Source organism: Hyposmocoma kahamanoa, unplaced genomic scaffold (assembly GCF_003589595.1).
Source record: "Hyposmocoma kahamanoa isolate Upper Pololo Valley unplaced genomic scaffold, ASM358959v1 192, whole genome shotgun sequence".
NCBI classification, from domain to species: domain Eukaryota; kingdom Metazoa; phylum Arthropoda; class Insecta; order Lepidoptera; family Cosmopterigidae; genus Hyposmocoma; species Hyposmocoma kahamanoa.
The window spans coordinates 5,791,453-5,816,787 of record NW_020653719.1 but is presented as its reverse complement, the minus strand read 5'-3'; the positions used below and the strand labels follow the sequence as shown (position 1 = coordinate 5,816,787).

The window sequence follows — 25,335 nt, the reverse complement described above, 5'->3', positions numbered from 1 at the left end:
TCCGGAACAATGATACAGAGTGATGTTTACACCTCTTTTCAGAAGAGGACAATTAAGTAAGTACTGGGTTGCCGTGTGGAGGTACAACCGCCATAAGAATATATTTAAGAGAATTGAAATAATAAGTACTCCTGATGTGAGGAAGTGATCACCCAAAGATAACTCGGTGAGTCCTATCTAACTTCCCTCTAGAATAAGAAAGTTAGTTGGAACCCTGTAGATGACTGGCGCCAACATTACTGAGAGAACGTGATCAAAAGAAACAAATTAAACGAGATCAAGACAAGGTCTACTGTTAACGGCTAAGATGTAGCAGTTGCCGCCGCAGCTGGCTTGACTTTAAGGAGTGTTGGGAGATCGTCGTGGAAACAATTAACGTTTCCAATAAGATTGTGGCACCAGCCTCTATACAATGCGGGGTTCTAGTTCTTTTTAGTAGGTAGCAGTAGAGCTCCTTGTGAAAGAGTTCCTCCAGAGACGTACTGCCACCTTACCTATTTCTGCCGCTAAGCAGTATTGTGAGCATTATTACTTTCCGGTTTTGAAGGGTAGGGGTGCTAGTTAAATTACAGGCATATGGGACTTGTCAACTTATGTCTCAGGGTGAGTTATGTTGACAAATCCCATGTTTTTTATTACATCAATTGACGGGAACGAAGTCGTGCGCCTGATGGCTAAGCTACACCATATAAGCATGTCCATAACAGTTACAGTGCCACTCAGAGCTTCAAATTCCATTCGTCCATTTCTGTGTTCCTTTACAGGTTATAAATAAACCTAGGCTCGTAATACAGTAATACATCGATTGTAATACTCGCGACAAACCAGTCGATAGAGCTAAATTATTAATTCTAAATAAAAAATGTAAAATTCAAGTCATGATCTAATTTGAGCATTTAATTCATTTTTGATACTTGTCAAAATTCGTCCCAATTTTCGTTGGCATCGATTTCAGCATTGCGCTGAATTAGAGAGGAGGCAGAGACGAACGATTAAGATCGTATCTACTTTATCTAGAGAATTTTCATTTCATAGGTACTTATAAAGTCACATGTATTCAATGATCATACACAAAATGGTCTTTATCATATAAAATCATAAAAAGAGTACGAACTACCTACATGAAACAAGTTATGTATATATATGTGATTACTTTCATACACTTTTTTAAAGCATAATGAAGTTGAAGATCAATTTCGTTCCTATAATTTTTATCCTAGAAAGTTGTCATTTAGCAGATGTGGCCTTAAATCATGATGATTGTCTATATGACATTTCAGTCGTAAAGATCCACAGTCGGGCTCAAAATTGTCTTACACATGTAGAAGTCAAGTAACGCTGTCTTAATATAAATTCTAATCATGATTCTACGACGAGTCACATAATGATAATGCGAATACACCAGTTTAACCTTAATCCTGTATAATAAAGCCTTCAATCACACGCGTTTTGTGTGTTATTCTAAAAACAATTACCATATTTATTGTATACATTGCAAACAAAAGAACATATATGTAGCTAATCTAAATATTAATTGATAATACAGTCTTTATATCGGTAATCTTAGATAACAGAGCTAAAAATAAAATAAATGTCTTGCACACTTCTTTCATTTACAAGACTATGGGCTGAGACAAAACAAAAAAAAAGACATTGTAGACTGGATGGGATGGTATACAGTAGAGTAGAGTAGAGTCGTATTTTCCTTACAGCACAGAATAATACGATCGTGCGTTCAACTTTGAAAAAAATTAGGTATAAAAGTATTCAATGTTACCGCGTCGGATCGACACCGATCGTTTGTGCATTCGATTAATTTTCGCTATTAAAGCAGTGCGGCCGTGTTCTAGGGCTGTGCCGAGAGCGACAAGTGTGGGCGTGTACGTGACGGACGGGAGGTCGAAAAGCAAGATTTTAGATCAAGATTCAAGATATTCAGTCGTAAAGTCATACAACACGATCGTGCTCTGAAGAACTCGAACCTAAACCTGGATTTAATGCTCTCATATCGTCTCCATCTAGTCGTCGTGGAAGTCATCTCAGTTGTGGTAGGAGGTCGACTATTCACAGCCGTATATCTAATAAAGTCGTATCTGTATCCAGAAAGTCGATCAGCGGAAACTCTCACCAGCCCAGACCAGCCCCATATCTATCTACGTTAGTTTTGATTGTAGTGACCCTCCCTACCGACCCTGAGGGTATACGACAAGGACACCACAACCTTTGCGCGCCCAGGAACCTTATAAATTCAGGTTCTGACCCCAGATCAGCCACTGTACAGGGTTGTCACAGACCTCTGTCACTTGACTTCATCCGGTTCTTTGAGAGGCTAGTGCCTCGGATGAGCCGTCCCGGGTATACGTACAGTACCCTCCCTATTTTCCAGATAAGTTCCGGAGCTGTAGGCACGCTCACATCCCGTTGCACATTACACAACTAGCGGTTGCCACCGCTAAGCCGCCGACTCTGTGTCCACTACTGAATCTCCTCATTGGTGGCGACGCTGTAAGTCACGCTCACTTCCCGACGCCAAACAACGTTGTCTCTCCAGTTCCCAATAACCTAAGCGGTTGGAGGGACCGGAGGATATTTAGCTTAACCTCGACTAACTCTCCAGGCTAGAGCCGGAGATGCCAGTCGCAGTATCCTGCGACAATGTTCGGACATAGCTTCCAACTTAAAGTTCAACTCACGTGCGCCACGCGTCTCTTCGCTTCAGGTCCTAAACTAGACCGCTACTAAGACGCGCTAGCTGTTCACGAGACAGACGCCCCGGTCACACCCAACCGGGGCAGACAAACATATCCGTCTCTGTAGCTAACCACAAACCCCAGTGAGTCCATACTTAAGTCCGCGTCCACCAGAGCAAAGGCGTATCACTGGCGGACGAATCAGCCCAGACCAGTCGTTTTTCGAAGGGTTCCGAATTCTCCACGGTCACTTCTATCATCCAGTCTTGGTCGATAGGGATTAATTGTGGTAGGTACTCATTTCACCTTACTTGCCGCCCACCCTTTGATTATTTTCTTGAGTATTTTGACGAATCGACGAAAAAGATCTCGATTAGTTAGTATTTTGCGTCAATTAGAAATTAATAATTCGTTCATATTTTAGTTGCGGACACCAGCCCTTTACACCAAGTGCCAAGTAAGTTCATATTTTGTTATATTTCATGTGAAACATGTGATAAACTTGAAGTTTTATTAATATAGTTGATTTTGTTGCTTTATAGGTCGCCTTTTACTCAAAATTTTTATTAAGACATAAAAAAAACGCTAACGCTTTGGTAAGGTTCATGACGGGATGCCATGATCGTGCGGGGGGTTTTTGCAAGGGTTTTGGGAGAGGAGATTTTTTCTTTTTACTAACGGAATAAATGCTTAAAAAATGCAACATCAAATCCAATCACAAAAAATAATCTTCTCTTGCTGACAGGGATATAATATCAGTAATTAACATTCTTTATGTCCTTCACGAATTAGAATAAAAGTACGGTGCTCAAGCAATAAGCTAATGAATTTATGGTGACAGGAGTCTAAACTAGGATGACTAAACTAGCGTATTAACATTCAGTGGTACAACAAAAAAATCGTTAAACGTTCTGATTGACTTATTTTGTACAGGGAATTTGTTTTTGCTACACTTTTTTGCAAGTTAGCTAAACTTGAGGTTGATCTTTTGTTATAACCTGTATTTAAGCTGTTTTATTGATAACTTGTTTTCGTAATACAATACACAACATATATACGTCACGTTTTGACGCAACAAACTTATCACAGATTTTAATTGATTTTTATTTTTCGTATGAATTAATAAAAAAATATGACTTGAAATTAGTTTTAAAAGTAAATGTTATGTGTAGAGATAGGTTACATGTGTAAGGAAAATCCCATTTCCTGGTTGACTGGTTAGTTTATAATCTTCTATGAGTAGGTATTAATGTATGAGTTTGACACTTACCGTATCTATTTTTATTGTGTCATAAACTTTACGATGTAGTAAATACCCTCATTCACTGTAGTATGTAATCTACTTTGATTTCTTTTCATTTTCTATACATAAACAAGTCTCGATGTGTGTGCAAATTCTAAATAAAACATTTCTTAGGTAGTTTGTTTTTCTACACGTTTGCATATTTCGTGTTATTTGAATGATATAATTGTGGCGTATTTGTTAAATAAATAGTCGTGGCTAATTACCTACAGACAATTAACAATGACGTGTACCTACACGTACCCATATTTCTGGTTTTTGCTCCTAGTTATTAAGATAATGCACGCGTTGTTAATTGATTCAAGAAAAACTTGATTTGATGACACAAATGTGCCGCAAAAAAAGTTAATTTCGAGAAAAATAGACAATCGCGCTTATACAATTTGCAATATCGCGTAATGTACTTATTATGACTTTTTTATTTCTAAAATATCCCACTATAGGACAATTAATAATAATAGATTGGATAAGAATGTCTTAGTAGTTTTGTTTTTAAAATTTTTCTTCAAAATTAACGAATTTTACTTGCAAACTTTCCTATTACCTTCTGCAAATGGCAGCAGTTTCTAGGAGCAGTAGAGCTTCTTGTGAAAGAGTTCGTCTAAAACTATAACATTTTATTGGAAACTGTTATAGCTTGGTTTTTGTATTTTTCTGCGTTATTTGCATAGTATTTAGTAATAGTTATTAGGTAGGTACCTGTACAAGGTAGCGAATTCTGACTGCAATTGCTCTGCCCGTCTTGAACTCAGAAAAAAGTGAGACAATACAGAATGCGTGTCAAGTTAACTTCATCTCCTAGATACATAAGGTAAAATAGAAATATAATTTCTGATTTGGAAATAAGCTGCACTGTAATATGTATACCATCAGGGTCTATAAATACAATTACAAATAACAAATAATAGGTAGTTGGATAGAATAAGACATTAGGTTATTTTACAAGAATTGACGACGATGTACAACGGCGATCGAAGTACCTACACTAACATTGAGTAGAGTAACAATTAACTTGATACCTTTTCCATGTTGTAATTGTCCACAATCTCATAAGTAGGTATTTAGATTTACTGGCGAAAATACAAGGTTAATGGCATCGCTGTTGTTATAGACTTATATTACTATGCAAGAAAAGGAAATCACGTACGTAAAAGATAATGTTAAAATTAAAATCTCATTTCATTTATTACTGACCTTTGTCCACAACCCACCTAATAAGTTTAATGGACAAGGAGTCTACGCGTTCAATTAGAATTTGTTCATTCACCCAGAATTTTGAAATGCCCAGTTTGGAAATACAGACACCAAGTAAACGTATACGCCTTCTGGCTCTGCTGTTCATATTGAGATGATTAATAAAGTTCAAAGACTTACCGCAATCCTCAAAAATGACGGAAGCGGAAACGGATGCGACTACCAACGACAAGATTATTCCCAAAAACATTTGTAACAGTAATCAGGTATTTAACGCTAAAAAAACCTAAAAATTTGACATTGTTGATAATTTTTGAAATTTTGTTGCACAAATTGCACCTAAGCGCCCTCAAACGGGAAACTGACTGAATTGGTACATGTCGTCTACCGGGTCCGGCGATTATCAACGCGATAACGCCAATTGATGCATTGGACAAAAATAAATGATTAAAATAATTTAAACCAATGATGTATTTTTATTTTAAACTTTATTTACTTACAATAGGTTCTATGATCATTGATAACAGTCTAAAGTTTAGCCCAGCTTTTTGTGTTGTAATGTTGATTGTACTACTTAATTATTTTTATAATTAGAATAATTTTTATCTTTCTAATTTAAAAAAAGTTATGTATAATACCTTGCCCTTAAAGGGGGCATTCATTATCTTGCATTGTAGTCTGCCTTGTAATGCAGGATTACGCATGAAGTCGCAGCGTGCAAGTCATCCTGCAATAACGCAATGCGTCCTGCGAGAGTCCATACGTGGGCCATACGCAGGATAGTGTGTGAGCAGTCTCCTACCTGCGCGGCGGATTGCCTTGCAGGTAGTGAATGGGCCGTTTTAGGTTCGTCACTTTGGAGTTCTAATATTATGTTAAGTCACATCATCATCCCATTTATACGTCCCACTACTGGGCAGGCATGTTGTATACTGTAGCTAGTAAGAAAAATACGATTTCTGCCCACTGGCCCGAGCATTTCTCAAAAAGCAATCCGGTTTATCTGTCACATAATAATAATAAATTCGAAACGCAAGACTATGTTTAATACGTTGTTGCGGAAAAATGTTACGTTATGGAATAGCGTCGTAACACACATCACGCGTTCCTGATTGTTTTTATTTGCAACACGGGAATGGTTCTAAATCGTATGTTAATTTTAATTAGAGCCGAGCAGAGCCTTAAAAAATTTCCATAAACACAGCTGATTTTGACAGCTGTCATGTCATGCACGATTTTTACAAGTTGCATGTTCTTGACTGCTTAAATGTTATGTTTGTAAATGATAACCGTGTCACCGCTACATAACTTATTAAAATAGAAATTTTACTTTTAGACTGCAAAAATGTTCGCAAAGACATTTCAAACGGCGACAGTTTACGCTACAAGTAATCCTATCGTGCTTTCTTTGAGGTTGCGACACAAACTAAATAAACAAAATGATGCAAAAGAAAGTCCTAAACTTGCCGCAGACGTTGTCAACTACTTGAATAGTTTCCCTGAATACGAAGGATTAATTAAACAACTGCCAAAATCTCTTCTAAAGAAGTATAAGAACCCAGAAAGTATGTACTTGATAAATAAGAAAACAGCCAAGGAAATAGCGAAAACGATCAAAAGCTCCTTGGATAAGTCACCCGTAGTGGAGGTAAACCCTGGATTAGGAATTTTGAGTGAAGAACTTCTGCAAGTCCATAGAGGGCCGCATTTTATGTATGAATGTTCTACTCATTTTATACCTCATCTCAGCGTAAGTAATTTTAGATCTCCAAACATTATTATTTACCAGAAACGGCTGGCTGTTTACATGATTAAATGATGCGGGTTCTTAACGCTGCAAAGATAGAAATTCTGTACTAGAAACAGTTAATATTAAGGTATGTTTAATTTGGAATTATTAAAACATTCACATAAATAACTGCCTCTGTGGACGAGCGGTTACCATGCCAACTGCCATGCAGAGATCCCAGGGATCACACGATTCCCGGGCGTAATTTGTAATTGTCTATTTGTGTGTCCATGGCACCCGCGACACAAGGTTTCCCTAGTGCAGGGCTATGTCGAGTGTGTGCGTTAATAACTACATATTGAGGGGTCCGCAGCAAATCCCAATAACTTTAAATTTTCGTAAAATGTGTCGTCTAACTCATTATTGTGCACCTTCACTTTTTTGTACAGTCAAAAGGTTTATGTTTGTAACATATATTAACTAAATAAACTAAATATGTATTTAGTTATTAAACTAAATTAAATAAACTAGTTACAAAATCAGAATATTATACCTTTATGAAGAGCATGGAAAGTACACTGTAATAAGTTACATAACTCATTTCATGAAAACTTATTGAGTTACGCCTCAGACCCCTTCCTTGATTTGGTTTACAATTTTTACAGAAGTTACAAGACCGTTACCCCAACAGAGTAATGTACAAGAATGCAGACTTCTTTGGTATGTGGAAACTAGCATTTCAGGATAAGATGGATCAAGGGAACAGAATCAAAGAATTATTAGGAAATCTCTATACTGAAAATAATGGTAATGGTTGTTTTAGTACAAAATATCATATATCTATATTACATTCTTACTCACCTCTCATACTGGGTATATTCTAGAATCTCTTTCAAGTAAATTCTTGATTAATGTTTTAGAGAACTATGAAATGTGTGATTATTGTAATAAATTAAATAAAGAGTTCATCCAGGGAAGTACTGCCACCCTACTTATTTCTGGTGCCAGGCTGTAATGTTAGCATTACTGTGTTCTGGTTTTGAAGGATAATGGTGCTGGTGAAATTACAGGCATATAGGACTTGTCAACTTATGTCTCAAAGCGACGGGCGCAGTGGCAGTGGCCCTCAGATGTTTTTGATTTAAAGCTGAGTGGCACTGCAACTGCTGTGGACGAGCGTGTTGCCTACCACCAGGAGCACTACTTGTTCGTCCCGTCATTTGGTATCATATAAAAAATTTAAGGTAGACAAACAATGATTAATGGAGAATGTATGCTTTTGTGAGCTGAGTAAGAGAGAACATTATTATTTTAGATAATGGCTACATAACATTAATTTGTCATTGTCATGTCTTTACAACTCTTCTCTATAGGCTGGCAAGTTATTTTTTTCCCCAGTGCTAAACTTTGAAATAAGTATTTGTGTAATCAATTATGATATGAAGTATGAGTGTCAAAATATGGCTTACAACATTATAACTTTTAAGTTACTATTACTACTTTTAACTTACTACTAATTACTACCAAATATTAATTATTCGTCCCCACGCGGAGCACGGGTCTCCTTTAAGGGTATAGTTTGTTAAAGACCTATTTAACTTACCATTATATTAATAACTCAATTATTTGTATCATCTTCTAGATAGAATAGTAAAAGTAGTGGGTGCAATGCCAGGACTGTCATTTATAAAGCACATGATTACTAATATTGTATTCTACAACATAAGCAGCCAGTTGGGAAGACCTGATCTGTTTATTGCCATGTCTGGACGTCTGTTTGAGGTAAATGAAAAAAAGAATAAAATGCACACATACTATACAAAAAAAAACTACTCAGACATCTTAGAATACACTTTTTATTAATGGTCGGATTTCGGGTTTTTCCAAATGCATAGGTGAATGTCTCCATATAAATACAATGAGTGACATGTGGCGGTTAAAAGTACCAAATATTAATTAATTCTTTATATATTAATTAATTCGAAATCATAATGAAATTTAATAAAATTCATTGATAAATACATAGTCATTATAATAATAAACAATATCCACATTACTTAACATAAGCTTTTATTTGTAGGATTTAAAAATATTTACTTTGGTTAATTTTCTACTACATTTTTTTACATGGCACCCCTAGAATTACTAAATCCAACTTCAGCTTCCTAAGTGAGTAGTTTTGTCATACGATGCAGTAAAACTATTTCCGGAAATTCGGAATTCGAAACAATAATTAATTCATATTTGGTGGTTTTATAAACCACTCTATGCCACTCCTTGTATCTATAGGTATGTAAACATTTATCTACTCATTTGGAACACCCTAGTAGGCCCTAGTCCGACGTAACACTTAATAAAAAAAAAGTTATTAACGTTTCAGTTCCTTACTGATGCTGATGTCCAAATGAACAAACACAAATCTACGCCTGCACTTTTCCAGTTGCTCTTCGATTATAAATTACTGACGACAGTGCCTAAAGTGCATTTCCTGCCGTGGACCATACCTGCCGTTAGTAAACACGTTAATGTGGTAAGTAGTCACTTATCATGGAAGCTGGAAGCAACTACAATTACTAGCGACCTCTACCAGATCGTCCATGCCGTCAGTACGCCTAAGGGCGCGTTCTCATTATGTCGTGACGACAGATAGTCGTGCAGTTTAAAGTGTCGTGGCTTGAATATTTAAATGAAGTTGTTCACGCATAGAACAACACGATTAACTGTCATTCACGACTTTTTTGACGTTACGACGACAGACGTGTCGTGACGTGACAGACGTGTCGTGACAATAGGAAGAGCTAGAACGACAGTTGTCTGACAATAAATAAAACATCACGATAAATATGTGACTACAGATAATCGCAGCTTCAAACGATTCTGATGTGCAAACGACAAGGGCGGCTACCGTGAACCGATGAATTGTCGTCACGATCTACTGGGAACAGCTACACACGACAGTCGTTCAACGATAAAATAAACATCTACGACACAATCACGACAGATAGTTGTGATATGGGAACAGACCAGACGCGACAGTCGTCCAACGATAAATAAAACGTTACGACATAATGGGAACGCGCCCTAAGGGCGTCCACTGCATGAAGTGGGTCTGTCGCCTCATGATTGAATAGTTGTTTCATCAGAACAACCAGTTCAAGTTTGCACCCGCGCCACGCCTGCGAAGGGCTTCTGTGGCGTGCACCTCGCGCGCTGTGTTCCTGTCGCAGTGACTCCCCGATGCGTAGTACGTACTACCCTGCGTATCCTCGTCTATAAAGATGTCATTATGGATTATGTAACAGACGTGGCCAACAAAAACAAAGTCAAATCAAACTCACTGTAGGGACGTGTTTGATTTCAACGTAATTTTTATTTTCTACGAAACAAAATTTCTGCACAGAATTCGCACGTTGAAATCGACACTGTCACTAAACGAAAAAGTCAACTTTTCAAAAAGCGAGACTTTCGTTTAGTGACGGTGTTGTTTTCAATGTGCGATTTGTAAATAATTTTTTGACAAGTAATGAAATTAGTACTTACTCCGAACGTCTATTCAATTGAATAATTCATAAAATTGTAGGTGGCAACAAATACAATTAAAAATTATTTTAATTATTTGTACAGTACGTATAGTAACAAAAAAAATGGGTTGATATCAGTAACATAACGAATTGGAGACTAGAGAAAAACGATTGGTACCTAGGTAGTTGCGTGCGATCCACGTCACGTAGCGGGGCGTTAGGCACTAGGTACTGAAACTGAAAATAGGTCCATGCGCCGTATCCCGGCGCACGGGTAGCTATCACGTACTGCGAGTCCCGCTTTACGTAACGGAAGCAATCAAGAACCTTTCCTCATTATGAGTTGTTGTACATAGACTGTACCTACAGTAACATGGCCGCTTTGTTTTGTTTGTAAACATTTTCAGTTTGTAATTTTATTGAATTGACTTCGTTTAGAAAGTAGATTTATGTGATGAATCACTTCATAATGAATTATATTAACAATATCCATACTCGCGTCTAGTGTATTTTCTGAGCAACATCTAACCTCGCAAATAGTGTATTTTCCACCAGAAAATGCTTTGCAAATCTTTACTATTAAACTTAATCATTCCTGCAGAAGACAGAGCTCGAAGAATCGAAGACATACACTACTATGACAGTGCCTGAATTTCCTTGCACATTTCAATAAAACTTTGTACGATGTCTATGACGATGTTCTACGCTTAAGGCAGAACAAAAAAAAATACAAGGGCAGTCTGATACGGATGAGCGAAGTAGAACCTGTAACTTTTGATAGTTTTTTACACAACTTAGATTGTTGTCCCTATCTACTGACCCGAGAGATAGAATTTTCCGGAGAGACTACGGGCTCGACGGCAAGACCAGGGTACAGCGGGCGTCCGGGCCAAGCCCTCCGCCAGTTATACGCCTGTGCGGGCGTCTCTGGCGGACCCGGCCTTGGGTATGGACTCGCTGGGGTTTATGATTAGCTTCAGAGACGGATATGTTTGTCTGCCCCGGTTTTGCATGTTTCCGGGGCGTCTGTCTCGTGAGCAGCTAGCGCGTCTTAGTAGCAGTCTAGTTGAGGACCTGCAGCGAGGAGACGCGCGGGACACGTGAGTTGCCCTTTAAGTTGGAAGCTATATCCGGACATTGTCGCAGGACACTGCGACTGGCATCTCCGGCATTAGCCCGAAGAGCTAGTAGAGAATAAGCTAGAAATGCTCCGGTCCCTCCAGCCGCTTAAGTTATTGGGAACTGGAGAGACGTCGTTTTTTTTTCGGCTTCGGGAAGTGAGCATGCCTTACAGCTCCGCCACCTATGAGGAGATTTGGTAGTGGACTCAGAGTCAACGGCTTAGCGGTGACAACCGCTAGTTGTGCAAAGCGCAACGGAAAGTGAGGGTGCCTACAGCTCCGGTACCTATCTGGGAAATAGGAAGGATACTGTACGTGCACCCGGGGCGGCTCATCCGAACCATTAGCCTCTCGAAGAACCGGATGAAGTCAAGTGACAGAGGTCTGTGACAACTCTGTACATCGGCTGATCTGGGGTCAGAACCTGAACTTATAAGGTAAGGCGCACAGGAGTGCGCGCACAGGTTATAGTGCCCTTGTCGTATGCCCTTCGTATCGCGTCGCGTATATATACCGTATCGCGTATATTCAGGGAAGGTAGGAAGGGTCACTATATTCAAAACTAACGTAGAAAGATATGGAGCTTATTGTCCTTGTGACCAACTAGGAAATGTTTTTCTTAGCTTTGCCAGGATACCTACTTTGTAAAACCTGCAATTATATAAAGGAGATCCGCCAAAATGACCCCATGCCCGGCGCCAAAATAATGTAACTCAGTTTTTAGAGTAAAAATAGCAATAATATTATATAGTTTCGGTATTGCTAAATTCACATGCTAACATAGTTTTTTTGCCTGTTGAATTTTCATAGGCGCTTTATGAAAAATTCTATTTATTAGAGAAGCGTCGTCCTTTTTAGTTCATTAACATTGTAATAAATAATTATGGCATATAAGCATGTATATCAATCATATTATTATTATTATTATTAAATGAAACTCAACTCACTACAGAAGAGGCCAACAAATCACGACTAATAACCATGTGTCGTTGGGTTGTAGAAACTGTGAATGGCAAGTTTAAAAATAGCTTTAAAATCTTCCGCAACAGAATGTTTAACAATACCTTGACGAAAACATTCACAGATTTCAAAATAGCAGCGGCTTTGATAAACTGCTTTCAGGAGCCTTACGAAGACAGTAGATTTACTGATGATTTTATTGCATCAATAAACCGCAACATACATAAAACAAATCTGTTGGCCGCGTATGTTTTAGAAAACAACTTGAACAGGCAAAGAGCATCATTTACTAGATTGGACGCAAACAATCCAGAAGTATCAGATTTTCCGAAGCTGACGTACGAAGATCTGATAAAATTCGCTATAGGCACATATCACCTCAAAATAGCACGTTCGTACTGCAGCGAACACACGAAGAGAACTGGCGTATATGAAATCGAGGTTTACAGACACTCAGAACAAATAGATATAATAAATGATCGAGTTATAACGTCACAGTCGCATACAAACAACGTACTGATTCGCTGCAGAATTAATTCACGTCATGTCAGATCAAAAACTTATTATACCTATTTGTTATTTAATACTGCGGTTTTTGGAATCGAGGCAGTGAAAGAACATTACTGTTCCTGTTATCACGGGAACAGAACACTGGGAAGTTGCGCCCATGTAATAAGCGTCATGTACTATTTGGGTTAGGCTAGACACAATGAACGTGATTTAGACCACCCAGCTCTAGGCTTAGATTTTGTATTAGTTGATTTAGAAAACTAAGTCCATCAAACATATATTCTGTCGAGAAAATGAAAATATATATTATTTTATAACCATACTAAGTGTTTTATTTTACACATAGTTTCGAACATCTAATTTATTTTTTCATAGTTCACAGTACAGTACATACATGCTTATATGCCATAATGACTAATTACAAGATTAATGAACTAAAAATGACGACGTTTCTCTAAAAAATATAATTTTACAAAGAGCCCCTATTAAAATTCAACGGGCAAAAAGACAATGTTAGCATGTGAATTTAGCAATACCGAAACTATATATTTTTGGTAATTTTACTCTAAAAATTGAGTTACATTATTTTGGCGCCGGGCCTGGGGTAATTTTGTATGGGATTTGGCGGATCTCCTTTTCCAATTATTCTTCGATATTTAAAGCCTTTCCAGAAAACGACTGGGCAGTTTACAATTACTGTTACTAGCTGTTTTTTAGTTAATTTGTCAAGCTTTTTATTTGAATAACAGATCGACGATAACTGTCTGCATCTAGTGAACATAACGCAGAAGCAAAAGCTGCCCTGCCCGCCTGAATACCTGCCACTGCTCTGGTACTTCTTCAGACCGCACATTTTCTCGAAATCCACAAGAGTCATACCAATGTTAGAGTAAGTAATGTAACATGTTAAAAACATATTCTAGAACAGAGGTTCCTAAACTTTTAATCTCTAGGTCGCGCGCCGAAATTGTAGTCACGACTTGCCTGTGCTCCTTCCCCATCTCATGCACCCCCTATTTTTTTTTGCTGACGTGGACTCCTTTTAGGTTGGAGAGGACCCTCGGGGGTGGATATAGACCATTAGTGAATATTCATTCTGGATACTCTATATACTTTCCACCCTGAATATATTGTATATTTTCTGTTAAAAAAGTGATAGCCTACACCAAACTGTCTAGAAAAACATACTGAAAACTCCTGCACGTCGAATGAGTTCATACATGGAGGAGTCTCAAATGTTGAAACTAACATTTATTTACTGAATCTAGTAGCAGTGTCTCAGGGTGATGGGCGTAGAGGCAGGGCATCTTAGATCTTTGTGATTTATAGCCCTGAGTAGCACTGCGACTGTTATGGACAGGCGTGTCGTTTATAATCAGGCGCACGACTTGTTCGTCCCATCACTTAGTATCATAAAAAAATATATTAAAGTGCTTGATTGAACTCATATTACACCCCGCGAAGGTTTGATTACTTAAACTAAATTGCAGGCAATGGATACCAGGATGCGGAATATGGTTGATCACGGGTCAAGATCCCCCGGATACTAGGAAAGAGACCTCCCCGGGACCAGAGGACGCGCCCCTGCCGCATATGACCATCTTCACTGAATTCGGCGACTTGAATCTTAAGCAGAAGATTACAGTATTTAAAAAGTGAGCATTCCTATGAACTCCCTAGCAACTGCAACCATGGTATAATAAGACAAGTATGGCAAATCCATTCAAACGTAGCAGCGCGTACATAGAAGCCACTCTGTTACTTTGCACTGAGTTACCATACTTTTCTTATTTTTAACCTACTGATTTATCCAACTAGGATATTCTGTATCATTATAATATAAATTGTGCTTACATTGTACACACTATTTGTTATTCATCCAACTATGCATTAGTGGATAACTGCAATTGAACCTAATTTTACCAATATCTAAGTTGAGGATCACTTTCATTATGATGGTTGTTGTTATCCTGGAAAAAAAATGAACGCTTACAGTGTGTGGAAAGAGAGAGAGAGAGAGAGATATATATATATATATATATGTTAAAGATACTACGGCGATATATATATATGTTAAAGATACTACGGCGATAGTCGCGCTAAATAAAATAATTTACATGAGCAGTATCATTATCATGTATATGTGAGAGCAACACCACCTCGTCTTAGATAGTATACATATTTTATCTTGCAAACCGTATAACCCAGATTACTCAGATTAGATTGTACTTGTCATTTATTGTTATGCTTACTTTGCAGATTCATATCGTGGCCAGAGTTCGAGCAATGCCAATTTAGAGTAACTATGGAAAGCAACCTACCCAAATCCTTTTCGCAAGTGGAGGAAGATGACAAAGACATCATCGGCACGCACATCGATGATATCGAACACTCTGACACTGAAGAAATAATAAAATAAACACTTTTATAAGTATTTAACTAGTTTATCTTCTTTATATACATAACAGTTCTTAATAAAAAAAGTCAGTGATTAAAATAAGGAATTAAATTGAACATTATCAAATAGAATTATTATAGAAGTGGAAATTAATTGTTTTGTTGCTAAAATAAAACAATGTAGAATAGATGTTAAATACTGACGAAGAATTGCGAAAAGTATAGAGTACGTTTTACTGAAATAAATAGTTTACAAAAGTTCATTTACATTACAACCTACGTGTACCGATAATATCTTGGTAACAATATGTATTTCGAATGTCAAGATCTAACGGTCTCCTACCTTTGTGATGATATCTACATACACATATTTTTTTACATTTTATACATATTCCACAATATGCACACAATAGAAGTATATAATTAATTGCAAATTTAAATTCTTACGTATTGCTTAACACATTTAATTCTGTATGAACTCAGCAGTTCAATTCAATTGTTAAAATTGGGCATATATACGCCGTAATTAATATGAATAAATAAACAAAAAATACTGTAATAAAAAAAAGTATAATAGGACGGGTTTGCGATCACTCCCATACTACACAAAATATTTGAAAATACCGTGCAGCTTAGCTACTTGTTGGCAATAATTACTTCATAAATAACATACTGAATCAATGCAGGCTAGACCTACAAAAATTCTCGATTTTTAACACGTGTACGAGTACGATGTACGAGGTGAAATGTGTTCTCGTCTGTTTACAAAAGTACAAGAATTGTAGATTTCAACGTTGTACCTATCAATTTCAACACGTACGTATTAATCGAATCAATTGCTTGGGAGAAAAAAATATAAGTCTAACAGCACTAGCGATAGCGGTGCTAAACAAGTAACTTATGGCACGGTATAAGTAACTTCTATAGTAACTCAGGCTATGGTCCAAATCTTATATAAAATAATGAACACTTGTTAATTGATTTTTTTACAAAATACCTAATGTTCGCGAAGTTTTCAACCCAGTTGTACCCGCGTGGCAACTCTGCGCATAGGTAGTATGAGAATGTTCTTTCACCATTTGCAAACGGAGGAGGACGACTTCTCACTTCTTTGTCTATATAAAGGCCGACGCATCGGGATTTTGTAATCGTTACAAATATAAATAGGCTTAAAATAGTTTTAAGTTAAGAAAATACACGTACCACCACCACCCTATTTACAAATATCTCTCGTATATTGGAGTTAAGTACTGTTATATTAAGTAGTTCCGGTGATTTCTGTGCCGTTATAAGTTTTCAAAATGATTATCGTTAATTTTTTTGTTATTACTCGACTTTGGCGTAATAATACTTAAGGTCGGAATGTCGAGAGAAAGTTGATTTTTAGTGAATTTAGTTGCGTTCGCCGATTTCTGAATATTTGTATGAACATTTAAACTTATAGTATTTAATCCATTCTGAGGTTTCACGCTAGGGCTTGATATAAAGTCAGTCCATTCATCTTCGTCGACAAACGTCGGCTGTTTCTTAGGCGCAGGCAACTGTTGGTTTGGCGCACTCGACACGAACTCCCCCCAATCATCATCCATGACTTGACTGTTATGAGAATTTTTTTGACTGTGAATGGGAGATGAGCTTTTACTATGGTTGTTTGTACTGAATTCGCTGCTTAGAGTATGCACAGTGTCCATGGGATTGAATCGAGACAAATCTTGAAGATCAATTCCAGGGTTTGGCCAATTGATTTGTGATATGCTTTCAAGAGACAATGGTTGTAAAATTTGTCCACCCTTTTGATGATTATGTAATATAACATTAGAACTGCTGGAGGGAATTGGTTGCAATGGTGGAGTTGCAATTTTAGAATTGAGATCTGTGGCTTTAGTAATACTATTTAGTTGAGGTGGGGTGAAGGACATTTGATTTTGCACAATATTGCCTTTTGTTTTAACATTTGATAACTTGGAATTAGCACTTTCAACTTTGGGGAATGCAAACTCAAAATCGGGAACATTTTGCTGTGCTGTTTGAGGTGGAATATTGGCTGTGCTACTTAATGCGTGGTGGCTCTTACTCGAAAAATTTAAGTATTTGCTACTTGTTGGTGGCGCAGACTGGAATGTGTCAAAATCGTCATCTACTGTGTCAACTACAGGTCTAATATGTGTAGTGACTTCAGTACTTGTAACTGTGTTTGTCGGCTGTGTTTCCGTTGTTAAAGCCTTTATGTCAGGTTGATTATATGTTTCATCCTGTTTCTGATTGTTAGTACTCAATGTTGAACTTGATATAAACTCGGAAAAGTCATCAAACGTTTCTTTTACTTGTCCAGGATCTGGCCAGTTCAAACTGGGCATAATGGGTTCCATTTTAATGGGTTGTAATAATTGTGTCCCGTAAGTAGGTTTTGAAGATTCATTTTCAGTTTTTTTGCTAATTGAATGACTTATATTTGACGCTGATGTGGAAGGCCCTCTGAAGTCTTGGAATTCCCAATAGTCGTCACTATCAGCTTTTGCCAAAGAACTAGTACCGGGTTGTGGCGATAAAGTTTCAATAGGAGTTTTGTTACTTAAAGTTGTTTGGGGCAGAAGTACAGTAGGGTTGTCGTAGTGTATAGTTTTTGATCTGGGTGTTTCCGAATCAGTGGGGGTAAAAATGTGAGTGTCGGGAAGATTGATTTGCCTTATTGGGTGCGCACTAAGTGTGCTGGAGTAAATCTTATCAGCTTTTTTTGTCATTGGAGCCTCAAATACGTCTAGATCAGTCGGTCGGGGTTCTGCGATGGTGGTTTCCCTTGCCGTTTCTTTGTTGCAGGCTGAAATTGGAAATAATAACAATTTATTTACTAACACATATTACGTGTCAATAGATACCAGTAATAATTTTTGAGGAAACTCAGAGTATAATATCCTTATATGCATCACCCGTTGTAGTAAAACCTTAGCTATTAGCTGCCTTACGGAATCGTTATATAACTGACGTTAGACACCAAGTATTTATTTATTTTTACCTACAGAAGTTTTTCGGAACTGTGTATGTAGAACTTCGTAAGTGATTAAGATAGATAAGTGCAAGCAATATATCAAATCATCATAATACGAGTAAATGTTTGTTCCTGCAATGTCTAAAGTGAATCCTGATTTTATCATAGATAAATAATAATAATAATAACGCACACACTCAACATAGCCCGCACTAGGGCAACCCTGGGTCGCGGGTGCTATGGACACACACATAGACAACCACAAATTACACCCAAACTCACGAGAGAAATAAATGTAGGCCATATAAATATTTCGCCCGGTCCGGGAATCGAACCTGGGACCTCTGCGTGGCAGTCCGGCATGGTAACCGTTCGGACCGACGGACGCAGTAACGGTAGCGGGTTAACGTGAGTTCACCCAAGCATGAGAGCATCTTAATAATCATGTAATCGTAGCAAATGTAAAATTGCCCTTGCTCTATATAACATAAAATCATATACTACAACTCACCATGTGACAATAGCTCTGAAATTTTGAAGTTGGAATGGTTGTGAGCCATTTGGTCTAGGGTGGCCATGAGGTGTTCTAAGTCGAGGAGTAGGGTTTCGGCATAAGTGACTAAAGGAGTAGGTAATGGAATTTACAGGTGAATAGTCCATGTGCAAGACATGCAAAAGAATTTTACGGTGAGAACACAGCCTTGAATTAGCAGTACATTATTGTTATTAGCTTATATCTTTGATGCTCTGAATGTTCTGATTTAGGTCATGGTGAATATCTTGACAGTACTGAATAAACAGTAATAAGAGGAACTCTATTATAACCAGCATAGTATTCGTAGGTATTTGTCACACCGCCTAACAAGCATTAGCATCACTATGCTATTTAGATTGAGGCCTTCAAGGAATTAAGTGCTTGCCACTACCAGTATGGGTTCCAAGTATATATTAAGTAAAGTAGGTTCCCAGTTTGAGCAGGCCCATGGAATTATGGCAATGTTGCATTATTGTGGCAGTGCTGTTGGTTATCTTTATCAAGAAAGTGAAACATAGCAAATCCTATTTTAAAAGAAGCCTATGTATAGCGCTATAATTAGAAGGCTGATGTAGTGTAGTGCCGGCTTGGTGTGGGCAATCAACTGTGGCCTTATTCGTCACAATTTCAATAGTTTTAAAAATAACTCTCAAGACTATCATTCTGATTCTTTGAGTAAATTGCTGAAGTAGACTTTTGTGAGCACTTAGTAATTGAGGTAAATCTTATAGTTAATAAGCTGTAGAATATTGCGATTATTGCGCTCACATACAATTTGCACTCGCCTTTTATTCCGTATGTTACAAAGAAGATATTACCCATGCCATGTACTCAGGATATGGTCCATAAACCATAAAATTATTGAATAACTATTCAATAACATTAGGTCAGTACAGACATTTTTAGTACGATAATCATAATAATATGGTGTAAATACTTGAATAGTGTAAAGTGCATTGTGTTTTATTATATCACACAGTGCAATTATTTTCATTATCTTTATCAAGTTTTTGTGTGAAATTGCTTACACTCTTGTCCATCAGATGTAAATGGGTCTGACCAAGTACTGGCAGATTTACTGGCAGTCTTCTCGGGCATTACAGCTACAGCTTCACTTTGGGAAGTACTTGGCAGAGCAGCTTGCTTTTGAGGTTGAAGTGGTGCTGCACTTAGAGTTGCAGCATATTTAGGCATGTTAGAACTCCATTTTGGTCCAAATAACTAAAATGAATTAGGAAATTATTGCACTCATATATTACGATTAACAGTTTGTTCGAACGCTTCACTGCATTGTAATGTGGATTTAAATATTACTATTGAATTATAAAAATAGGTATTTTTAAAAGATGAAACCACTTACAATATTTCTTGAATCTATACAAAGAGCTTTCAAAAGTGTCTTCTGTGCCAAAGAGTTGTTCCAGTTCACCATATATGGCTGTCTAACATCAACTTCTAGCAAATGTCCCCATGTCACACTCAACTGTGTCTCAAGTCTTCCCTCAAAAACCTCCCCATGTTCAGGCATCTCCTCATAGAATATATTGTTAATTAAACTGTTCACTCTTTCTTGAAATTCACTTTCACTTTCAAGAGATTGCAAGGTCAGTAAAGGAGGAGGAGTAGATAATTCATCATCATCTCTTAATTCTGTTCCTACAGAAGGATCATCAAGTGCAGATCCAGTCTTAAAGTCATTAAAATCACCAAAATCATCATCATTTTCTGGAATGTTTTCAGCTATAATGTGCACTTCACTTTCTTTTATAACATCATCATCATTTGAGATAGATTCATTTATATTGACTTCACTGTTATCAAAACTTGCTTTGAAATCACCAAAGTTTCCAAAGTCATTATCAGCTGACTCACTGTTGCCCCATGGGTTCTCACAGCTGTCAATAACAATGGTAGTTTTATCACTAACACTTGCAAACTGAAACTCATCATAGTCACCAAAATCATCATCATTATCTTGTGAGTCATTATCTTTACTTAAAGTGTCTTTTAAAGTATCTTTTACAACAGGCTCTTTTACATCTACGGGTTCTTGAGGGAAATTTTGTAAATCTTCAGTAAGAGCCAAACCATCAGTGTGTTTCAAATTAACAGTTTCCGCAGCTATTTCGTCAATGTAACATGAAGGTTCATCAATTTGGTCTAAACTAGGAAGTTCAGTTAATATGTCATTAGGTGGCAAATCAGAAGGGGTTAAATGTTCCTGATCAATATTAGATATGTTTGGAGTATCTACTTTTCCTACTATTTCTTCTGACTTGGGTGCATCATGTCCTTCAAATTCTATACAACTTTCACTTATAACCTCATCTGTATTACCCAAAACTTCCTCATCAACTTTTAAATCTAAATCCTCAATAACTTCATCTTCTAATTTCAGTTTGCTCTCAATAGAATTAGAACCAAGTTCCAGGTCAATGCCATTTTTGTTTTCAGGTTGTGATTCATCAACTTTTTCATTTTCTATAATTTTGGCTATGGTGTCCATAAGAACTTCTGGTTTTTTCATTTCAGTTGCAGATTGAAAGTGGTTGTATGTTGAAAAACTTCCATAATCATAATTTTCATCATCATCTTGAGACACTGAAAAATATTGTTCGAAAACAAACATTACAACAGTTAAGGTAATGTACCATTTGTTACTTACATACATAAAGCTATTATTGTTCAGACTGATCCTTAGTTAATTTAAATACCACATAACAGAATAAGGAGATTAAGTAATTACCACTCACAAAGTACCTACGTATCTACTACCTCATGCTATCTTAATCCTTAAAAATATTGGCTTGCCCATATTGTTTTGGTTCCATTGTTACTACTTAAAAGAAGTCGAGTGAGCTATTTAAACTTACAATTGTACTGCAAATCAAAATCTTCTGGATCTTTATCATCTTCGCACTGGTCAGGTGGCGGAGGAGTACTACAAACAAGTGGAGGAATCGACATTCTTAAACACAAAAATCCTACGAACTGATGATGTTTTCACAGGTAGCTTTAGTAAACGCGTTGACGTTTCCATATATTAGCACTAAAACACTAGAGGGCTTGTATAATCCAGCCAATAACTACATAACAGCAGATTTTTAGTTTTGTTTTAATAAAGAAGGACAGCTGTTTGGAATAATTGACGAAATTTTTGCTACGACGACTGATTGTCAACAGCTGTCTGTCATTTGGTCGCCATTGAATTTTCGTTTAGAAAACCGATATGCATTTATTTTTCTCAAAAATAATGAAAACAATAAGGAAGGAAAGAAATAGCTTTTCGGTATGGTTTCAGTTTATCTTTTTCTTTGCATAGGAATGGTAGCGTTAATAATAAATAAATTCTTCTCTTCTTTAAATTGTAAACTTTGTAACACTTGTAGAAATTTGTTTTTCGTTTTTAAGCGTTTGTGTATAGCGTTGTCTCTGTCTAACTCTTCATTTCGTATAAATTGCTTCATGCAATTTCCAGACTTCGTGAATGTCCGGTGTTTTCCGTCCGATCCGGATCCGATCAAAATTCAGACAGAACAGCAGAATTCAGATCCGATTAGAAAAGAAGCCCGCTGTCGGTCGGTGTCTCGGTGTACGGAATACATTAGTTTTCTCGATTTTTCTGTTATTTATGTGTGAGTCATACTGTTTTTAAATGAAATAAAGCAGTTTTAGTTCAATACACTATAAATTCTGCGGTTTATTTACATAATACAGGTAAGAAATTATCTTTCGCCTCATTGAAAATGGTGGTTGATTTTTGATATCCATGACTGAAGAGATATAGAAATATCTTTATTGCTCATGATAATATTTATCAGATAGTTTGTAGACGATTGAAATAATCGGTAGATTTCTAATAATTTTGGGATTAGCTGAACTGAAACTACTTTCGGGCGAAAGCGCTGTCAATAACCTTTGACATGTGTCATTGCTTACGTGTCATCTCATACCTTCATTTTGTGGAGTTGTTCTCGGTATTTTGTGAAATAGAAACGTTATTTCGCCGGTTGAAAAACGCTGCGTTGCCTTAGAGTTGAGTCGTAAGTATATCAAAGCTTTAATTTGTATTCAAAATCGATTATTTTACCTTAGATCATCTTTAGATGGATTGCGAGAAGAATATCCTGTTGAGCCTAGAACGCAGTATATCGCGTAGTTTTCTTTCTGATTTGATATTCTAAATGGTTCGTAGCTATCGTATTGTGAAGAACTAGCTAAATATATTTGCCTCATTACACTACTTTAACACACATTACAATTATATATTATAAATGAATAGAATATCAGTATGAATCTGTGACATGGAGAGTGACAATAACTCAAAAGTATATTTTATTAGTAATAGAGATAAATTACTATTAAAGCATATTTTTTTAGGGGAATTACCATTATACCTATTCCATTATTTTATACATGGAATTGGATTCTCGTGCACAATAACTTTAGTAAAAGTATCATAATGCATCATCGGAAGGTCTAAATCATGACATACACTAAATAAAGAGCACCTTGTGAAAGAGTTCATCCAAGGAAGTATTGCCACCTTATTTGATTCAACAATTAATCTTCCATTCGGGTCCCACAATATGTTGCGATTGTTAAGATGTGTATAAAATAAATAAATCTCGGGTAATAATTTTTTAACCCAATGGTTATAAATGTATTACCTTAGATTCTTATTACCTTAGGTTCTTCAATAAGAAAGATTGCTCTTCAGTTTCATATCTTGTACCTGTACTTATTATTTTAATTTTGCTCAACTTTATGATGGTTTGAGTCTTTAAATGAAATATTGCTTAATATTATCATAATGCTGTCTGCAGGAAAATGTTATTTGAGAATAAGTCTCAATACCTAAACTTAGTTTCATTTTAGATCATGTTGCACACAATAAGGTTTTGAATTGAAACAGGGATAGCGTGCAGCAGATCCAATGGAGCTGCAGGCATTGCTAGTGCTATGCGGGGTAGGTGTAGCTGGAGTTGCTGTCGTACTGCTGATGGGACTATTTTCTGCATCTGGCACCAGTTATGAGGAAGCAATTGCTCAGCAGCGAAGAGCCACCACTGAACTTCTTGCTTTAGCTGAAAACAGGAACAAGCCGAAGAAAAAAGAGAAGAAAGCGAATAAGAAGGTAAGTGTGCTTCTTTCCCTGTTTATCTCTAAAATAAGAAGAAATTTACACTTGTTACTGAGGAATTAAGTATGTGGGTACAGCCAGCTCTTATCAGTTCATAGCTACATTTGAAATGTTTAGAAGTGTTCAATTTCAACAATATTGGTCACCAAAGTCTTTTCTTTTTAATAGATATTTTTAATACAAAACTTACAGCCAGCCAGCCTTAACACCAGTATATAGTTAGGCTTATCTATGTAACACTCCATATAGAGAATTTCAAACAGATAAGCCATAGTCTGATAACGGTTTCCTATGAATGAGATCAACAACAACTCTTTTTATTCTAAAATTTTGATCATCCATTCTAATGCACAAGGACTTTTTGAGAAAATTATATTCCTTGATTTGTTCACGTAGAAATTAAACAAGTGAATTTATAAATTAATTCAGTGGTATAATTAGTGCTATAACATGCCCTAAATAATCTTAAACAATACAACTTATCTACCCTTCATAATCAATGTGACCAAATTAACAACCAACATAAGATGCAGAATTTGTGCCAGTAATTGTAATTGAAGTCTACTACAATCTTGTGTGTAGTATAATTTTGCTATCTTTTATCAACATATATCTCATAAGAATGTTGAAAATGGTATGGTGAATTTATCTCAATGTTATGTACACTAGACACTTGAATGGTTATAAGGTATTTCATGATTTTGCAATTTATTTAACTCTATATACAAACAATATATGGTACTTTATGGTTTATAAAATGTCGTAATAGAGATATGTCATATTAAGGAAACTTTTCTTATTGTAAATACAATTTAAAGCATCATAAAAATGCAAATAGCCATTGTTGGCATAGAGTTGTACTAACAGACAGTTTAGATTATTTTCCATATCTGATGTTTAGGTAAGTAAATCATATAGTTAGTTCAAATCTGTTGACACAGCTTGAATGCTATCAAGTCTCTTGCTTTATGTAGAAGGCAAAGGTACCTATATACATATATTATTTTCTGTGTGTGACTAAAAAGCAGCTTTTATTTATACTTTACTCTTTGTCCGCTGAGTGCCTTTATGACATTGTCTGTGTCACCTAGGTATCTAAGTAACATAGTAGGTACCTCGTCTCCTTAATTGTTTTTTATTTTAATCTCTAAATTAAATCAATATATCTTCTTAGTAAGTGTTCTAATCTTTAGATAGATCAGAATGTGTATTTTAAATTATTTTGATTGATATAATTAGTTATTAT

At 36.5% G+C, this 25,335-nt stretch overlaps 4 protein-coding genes across 9 annotated transcripts in view; 2 read left to right on the top strand and 2 right to left on the bottom strand.

Annotated features, from left to right (window-relative positions):
• Positions 1-5,576, bottom strand: part of LOC113226498 — a 10,066-nt gene extending 4,490 nt beyond the window's left edge. For both annotated transcript variants that reach the window (XM_026459133.1, XM_026459134.1), the window contains exon 1: positions 5,368-5,576. In XM_026459133.1, the coding sequence (XP_026314918.1) occupies positions 5,368-5,437 (70 nt within the window). In that variant the 5' untranslated portion in view covers positions 5,438-5,576. The remainder of the gene's footprint in view (positions 1-5,367) is intronic.
• A 368-nt stretch (positions 5,577-5,944) lies between these two features.
• LOC113226497 (dimethyladenosine transferase 2, mitochondrial) lies at positions 5,945-15,451 on the top strand. Of its 2 annotated transcripts, none has more exons than XM_026459132.1 (8): positions 5,945-6,033; positions 6,524-6,835; positions 7,582-7,723; positions 8,559-8,698; positions 9,297-9,446; positions 13,778-13,917; positions 14,519-14,683; positions 15,288-15,451. In XM_026459132.1, the coding sequence occupies exons 2-8, from the start codon at positions 6,533-6,535 to the stop codon at positions 15,445-15,447; spliced, it is 1,200 nt and encodes a 399-aa protein (XP_026314917.1). In that variant the 5' UTR covers positions 5,945-6,033; positions 6,524-6,532; the 3' UTR covers positions 15,448-15,451. The 2 variants fall into 2 exon arrangements, with proteins under 2 accessions (XP_026314917.1, XP_026314916.1); XM_026459131.1 differs by having other exon boundaries at positions 5,947-6,033; positions 6,524-6,937.
• Positions 15,452-15,597: 146 nt separating this feature from the next.
• On the bottom strand, positions 15,598-22,033 carry LOC113226518. Its single transcript, XM_026459166.1, has 4 exons — positions 21,820-22,033; positions 20,307-21,547; positions 19,975-20,167; positions 15,598-18,243 (listed from the first exon to the last, which is right to left on the bottom strand). Exons 1-4 carry the CDS (start codon positions 21,911-21,913, stop codon positions 16,712-16,714), a joined length of 3,060 nt encoding a protein of 1,019 aa, XP_026314951.1. The 5' UTR covers positions 21,914-22,033; the 3' UTR covers positions 15,598-16,711.
• A 467-nt stretch (positions 22,034-22,500) lies between these two features.
• The window catches only part of LOC113226530 (ribosome-binding protein 1), a 28,409-nt gene continuing 25,574 nt past the window's right edge, over positions 22,501-25,335 (top strand). For 3 of the 4 annotated variants that reach the window (XM_026459181.1, XM_026459180.1, XM_026459178.1), the window contains exons 1-2: positions 22,501-22,663; positions 23,862-24,083. In XM_026459181.1, coding sequence (XP_026314966.1) covers positions 23,883-24,083 — 201 coding nt within the window. In that variant the 5' untranslated portion in view covers positions 22,501-22,663; positions 23,862-23,882. Of the gene's footprint in view, positions 22,664-22,955; positions 22,990-23,861; positions 24,084-25,335 lie in introns of those variants that run through there. The other variant, XM_026459179.1, reaches the window with a different exon arrangement.

Excerpts from the sequence above, each read along its gene's own strand:
- LOC113226497 (XM_026459131.1), top strand. The coding sequence starts at position 6,533 with ATGTTCGCAAAGACATTTCAAACGGCGACAGTTTACGCTACAAGTAAT. Across the intron at positions 8,699-9,296 it reads TGTCTGGACGTCTGTTTGAG|TTCCTTACTGATGCTGATGT; the intron begins GTAAATGAAAAA and ends TTAACGTTTCAG. Across the intron at positions 9,447-13,777 it reads TTAGTAAACACGTTAATGTG|ATCGACGATAACTGTCTGCA; the intron begins GTAAGTAGTCAC and ends TTTGAATAACAG.
- LOC113226518 (XM_026459166.1), bottom strand. The coding sequence starts at position 21,913 with ATGTCGATTCCTCCACTTGTTTGTAGTACTCCTCCGCCACCTGACCAG. Across the intron at positions 21,548-21,819 it reads TTTTGATTTGCAGTACAATT|TGTCTCAAGATGATGATGAA; the intron begins GTAAGTTTAAAT and ends AATATTTTTCAG. Across the intron at positions 18,244-19,974 it reads TACATCTGATGGACAAGAGT|CCTGCAACAAAGAAACGGCA; the intron begins GTAAGCAATTTC and ends TTCCAATTTCAG.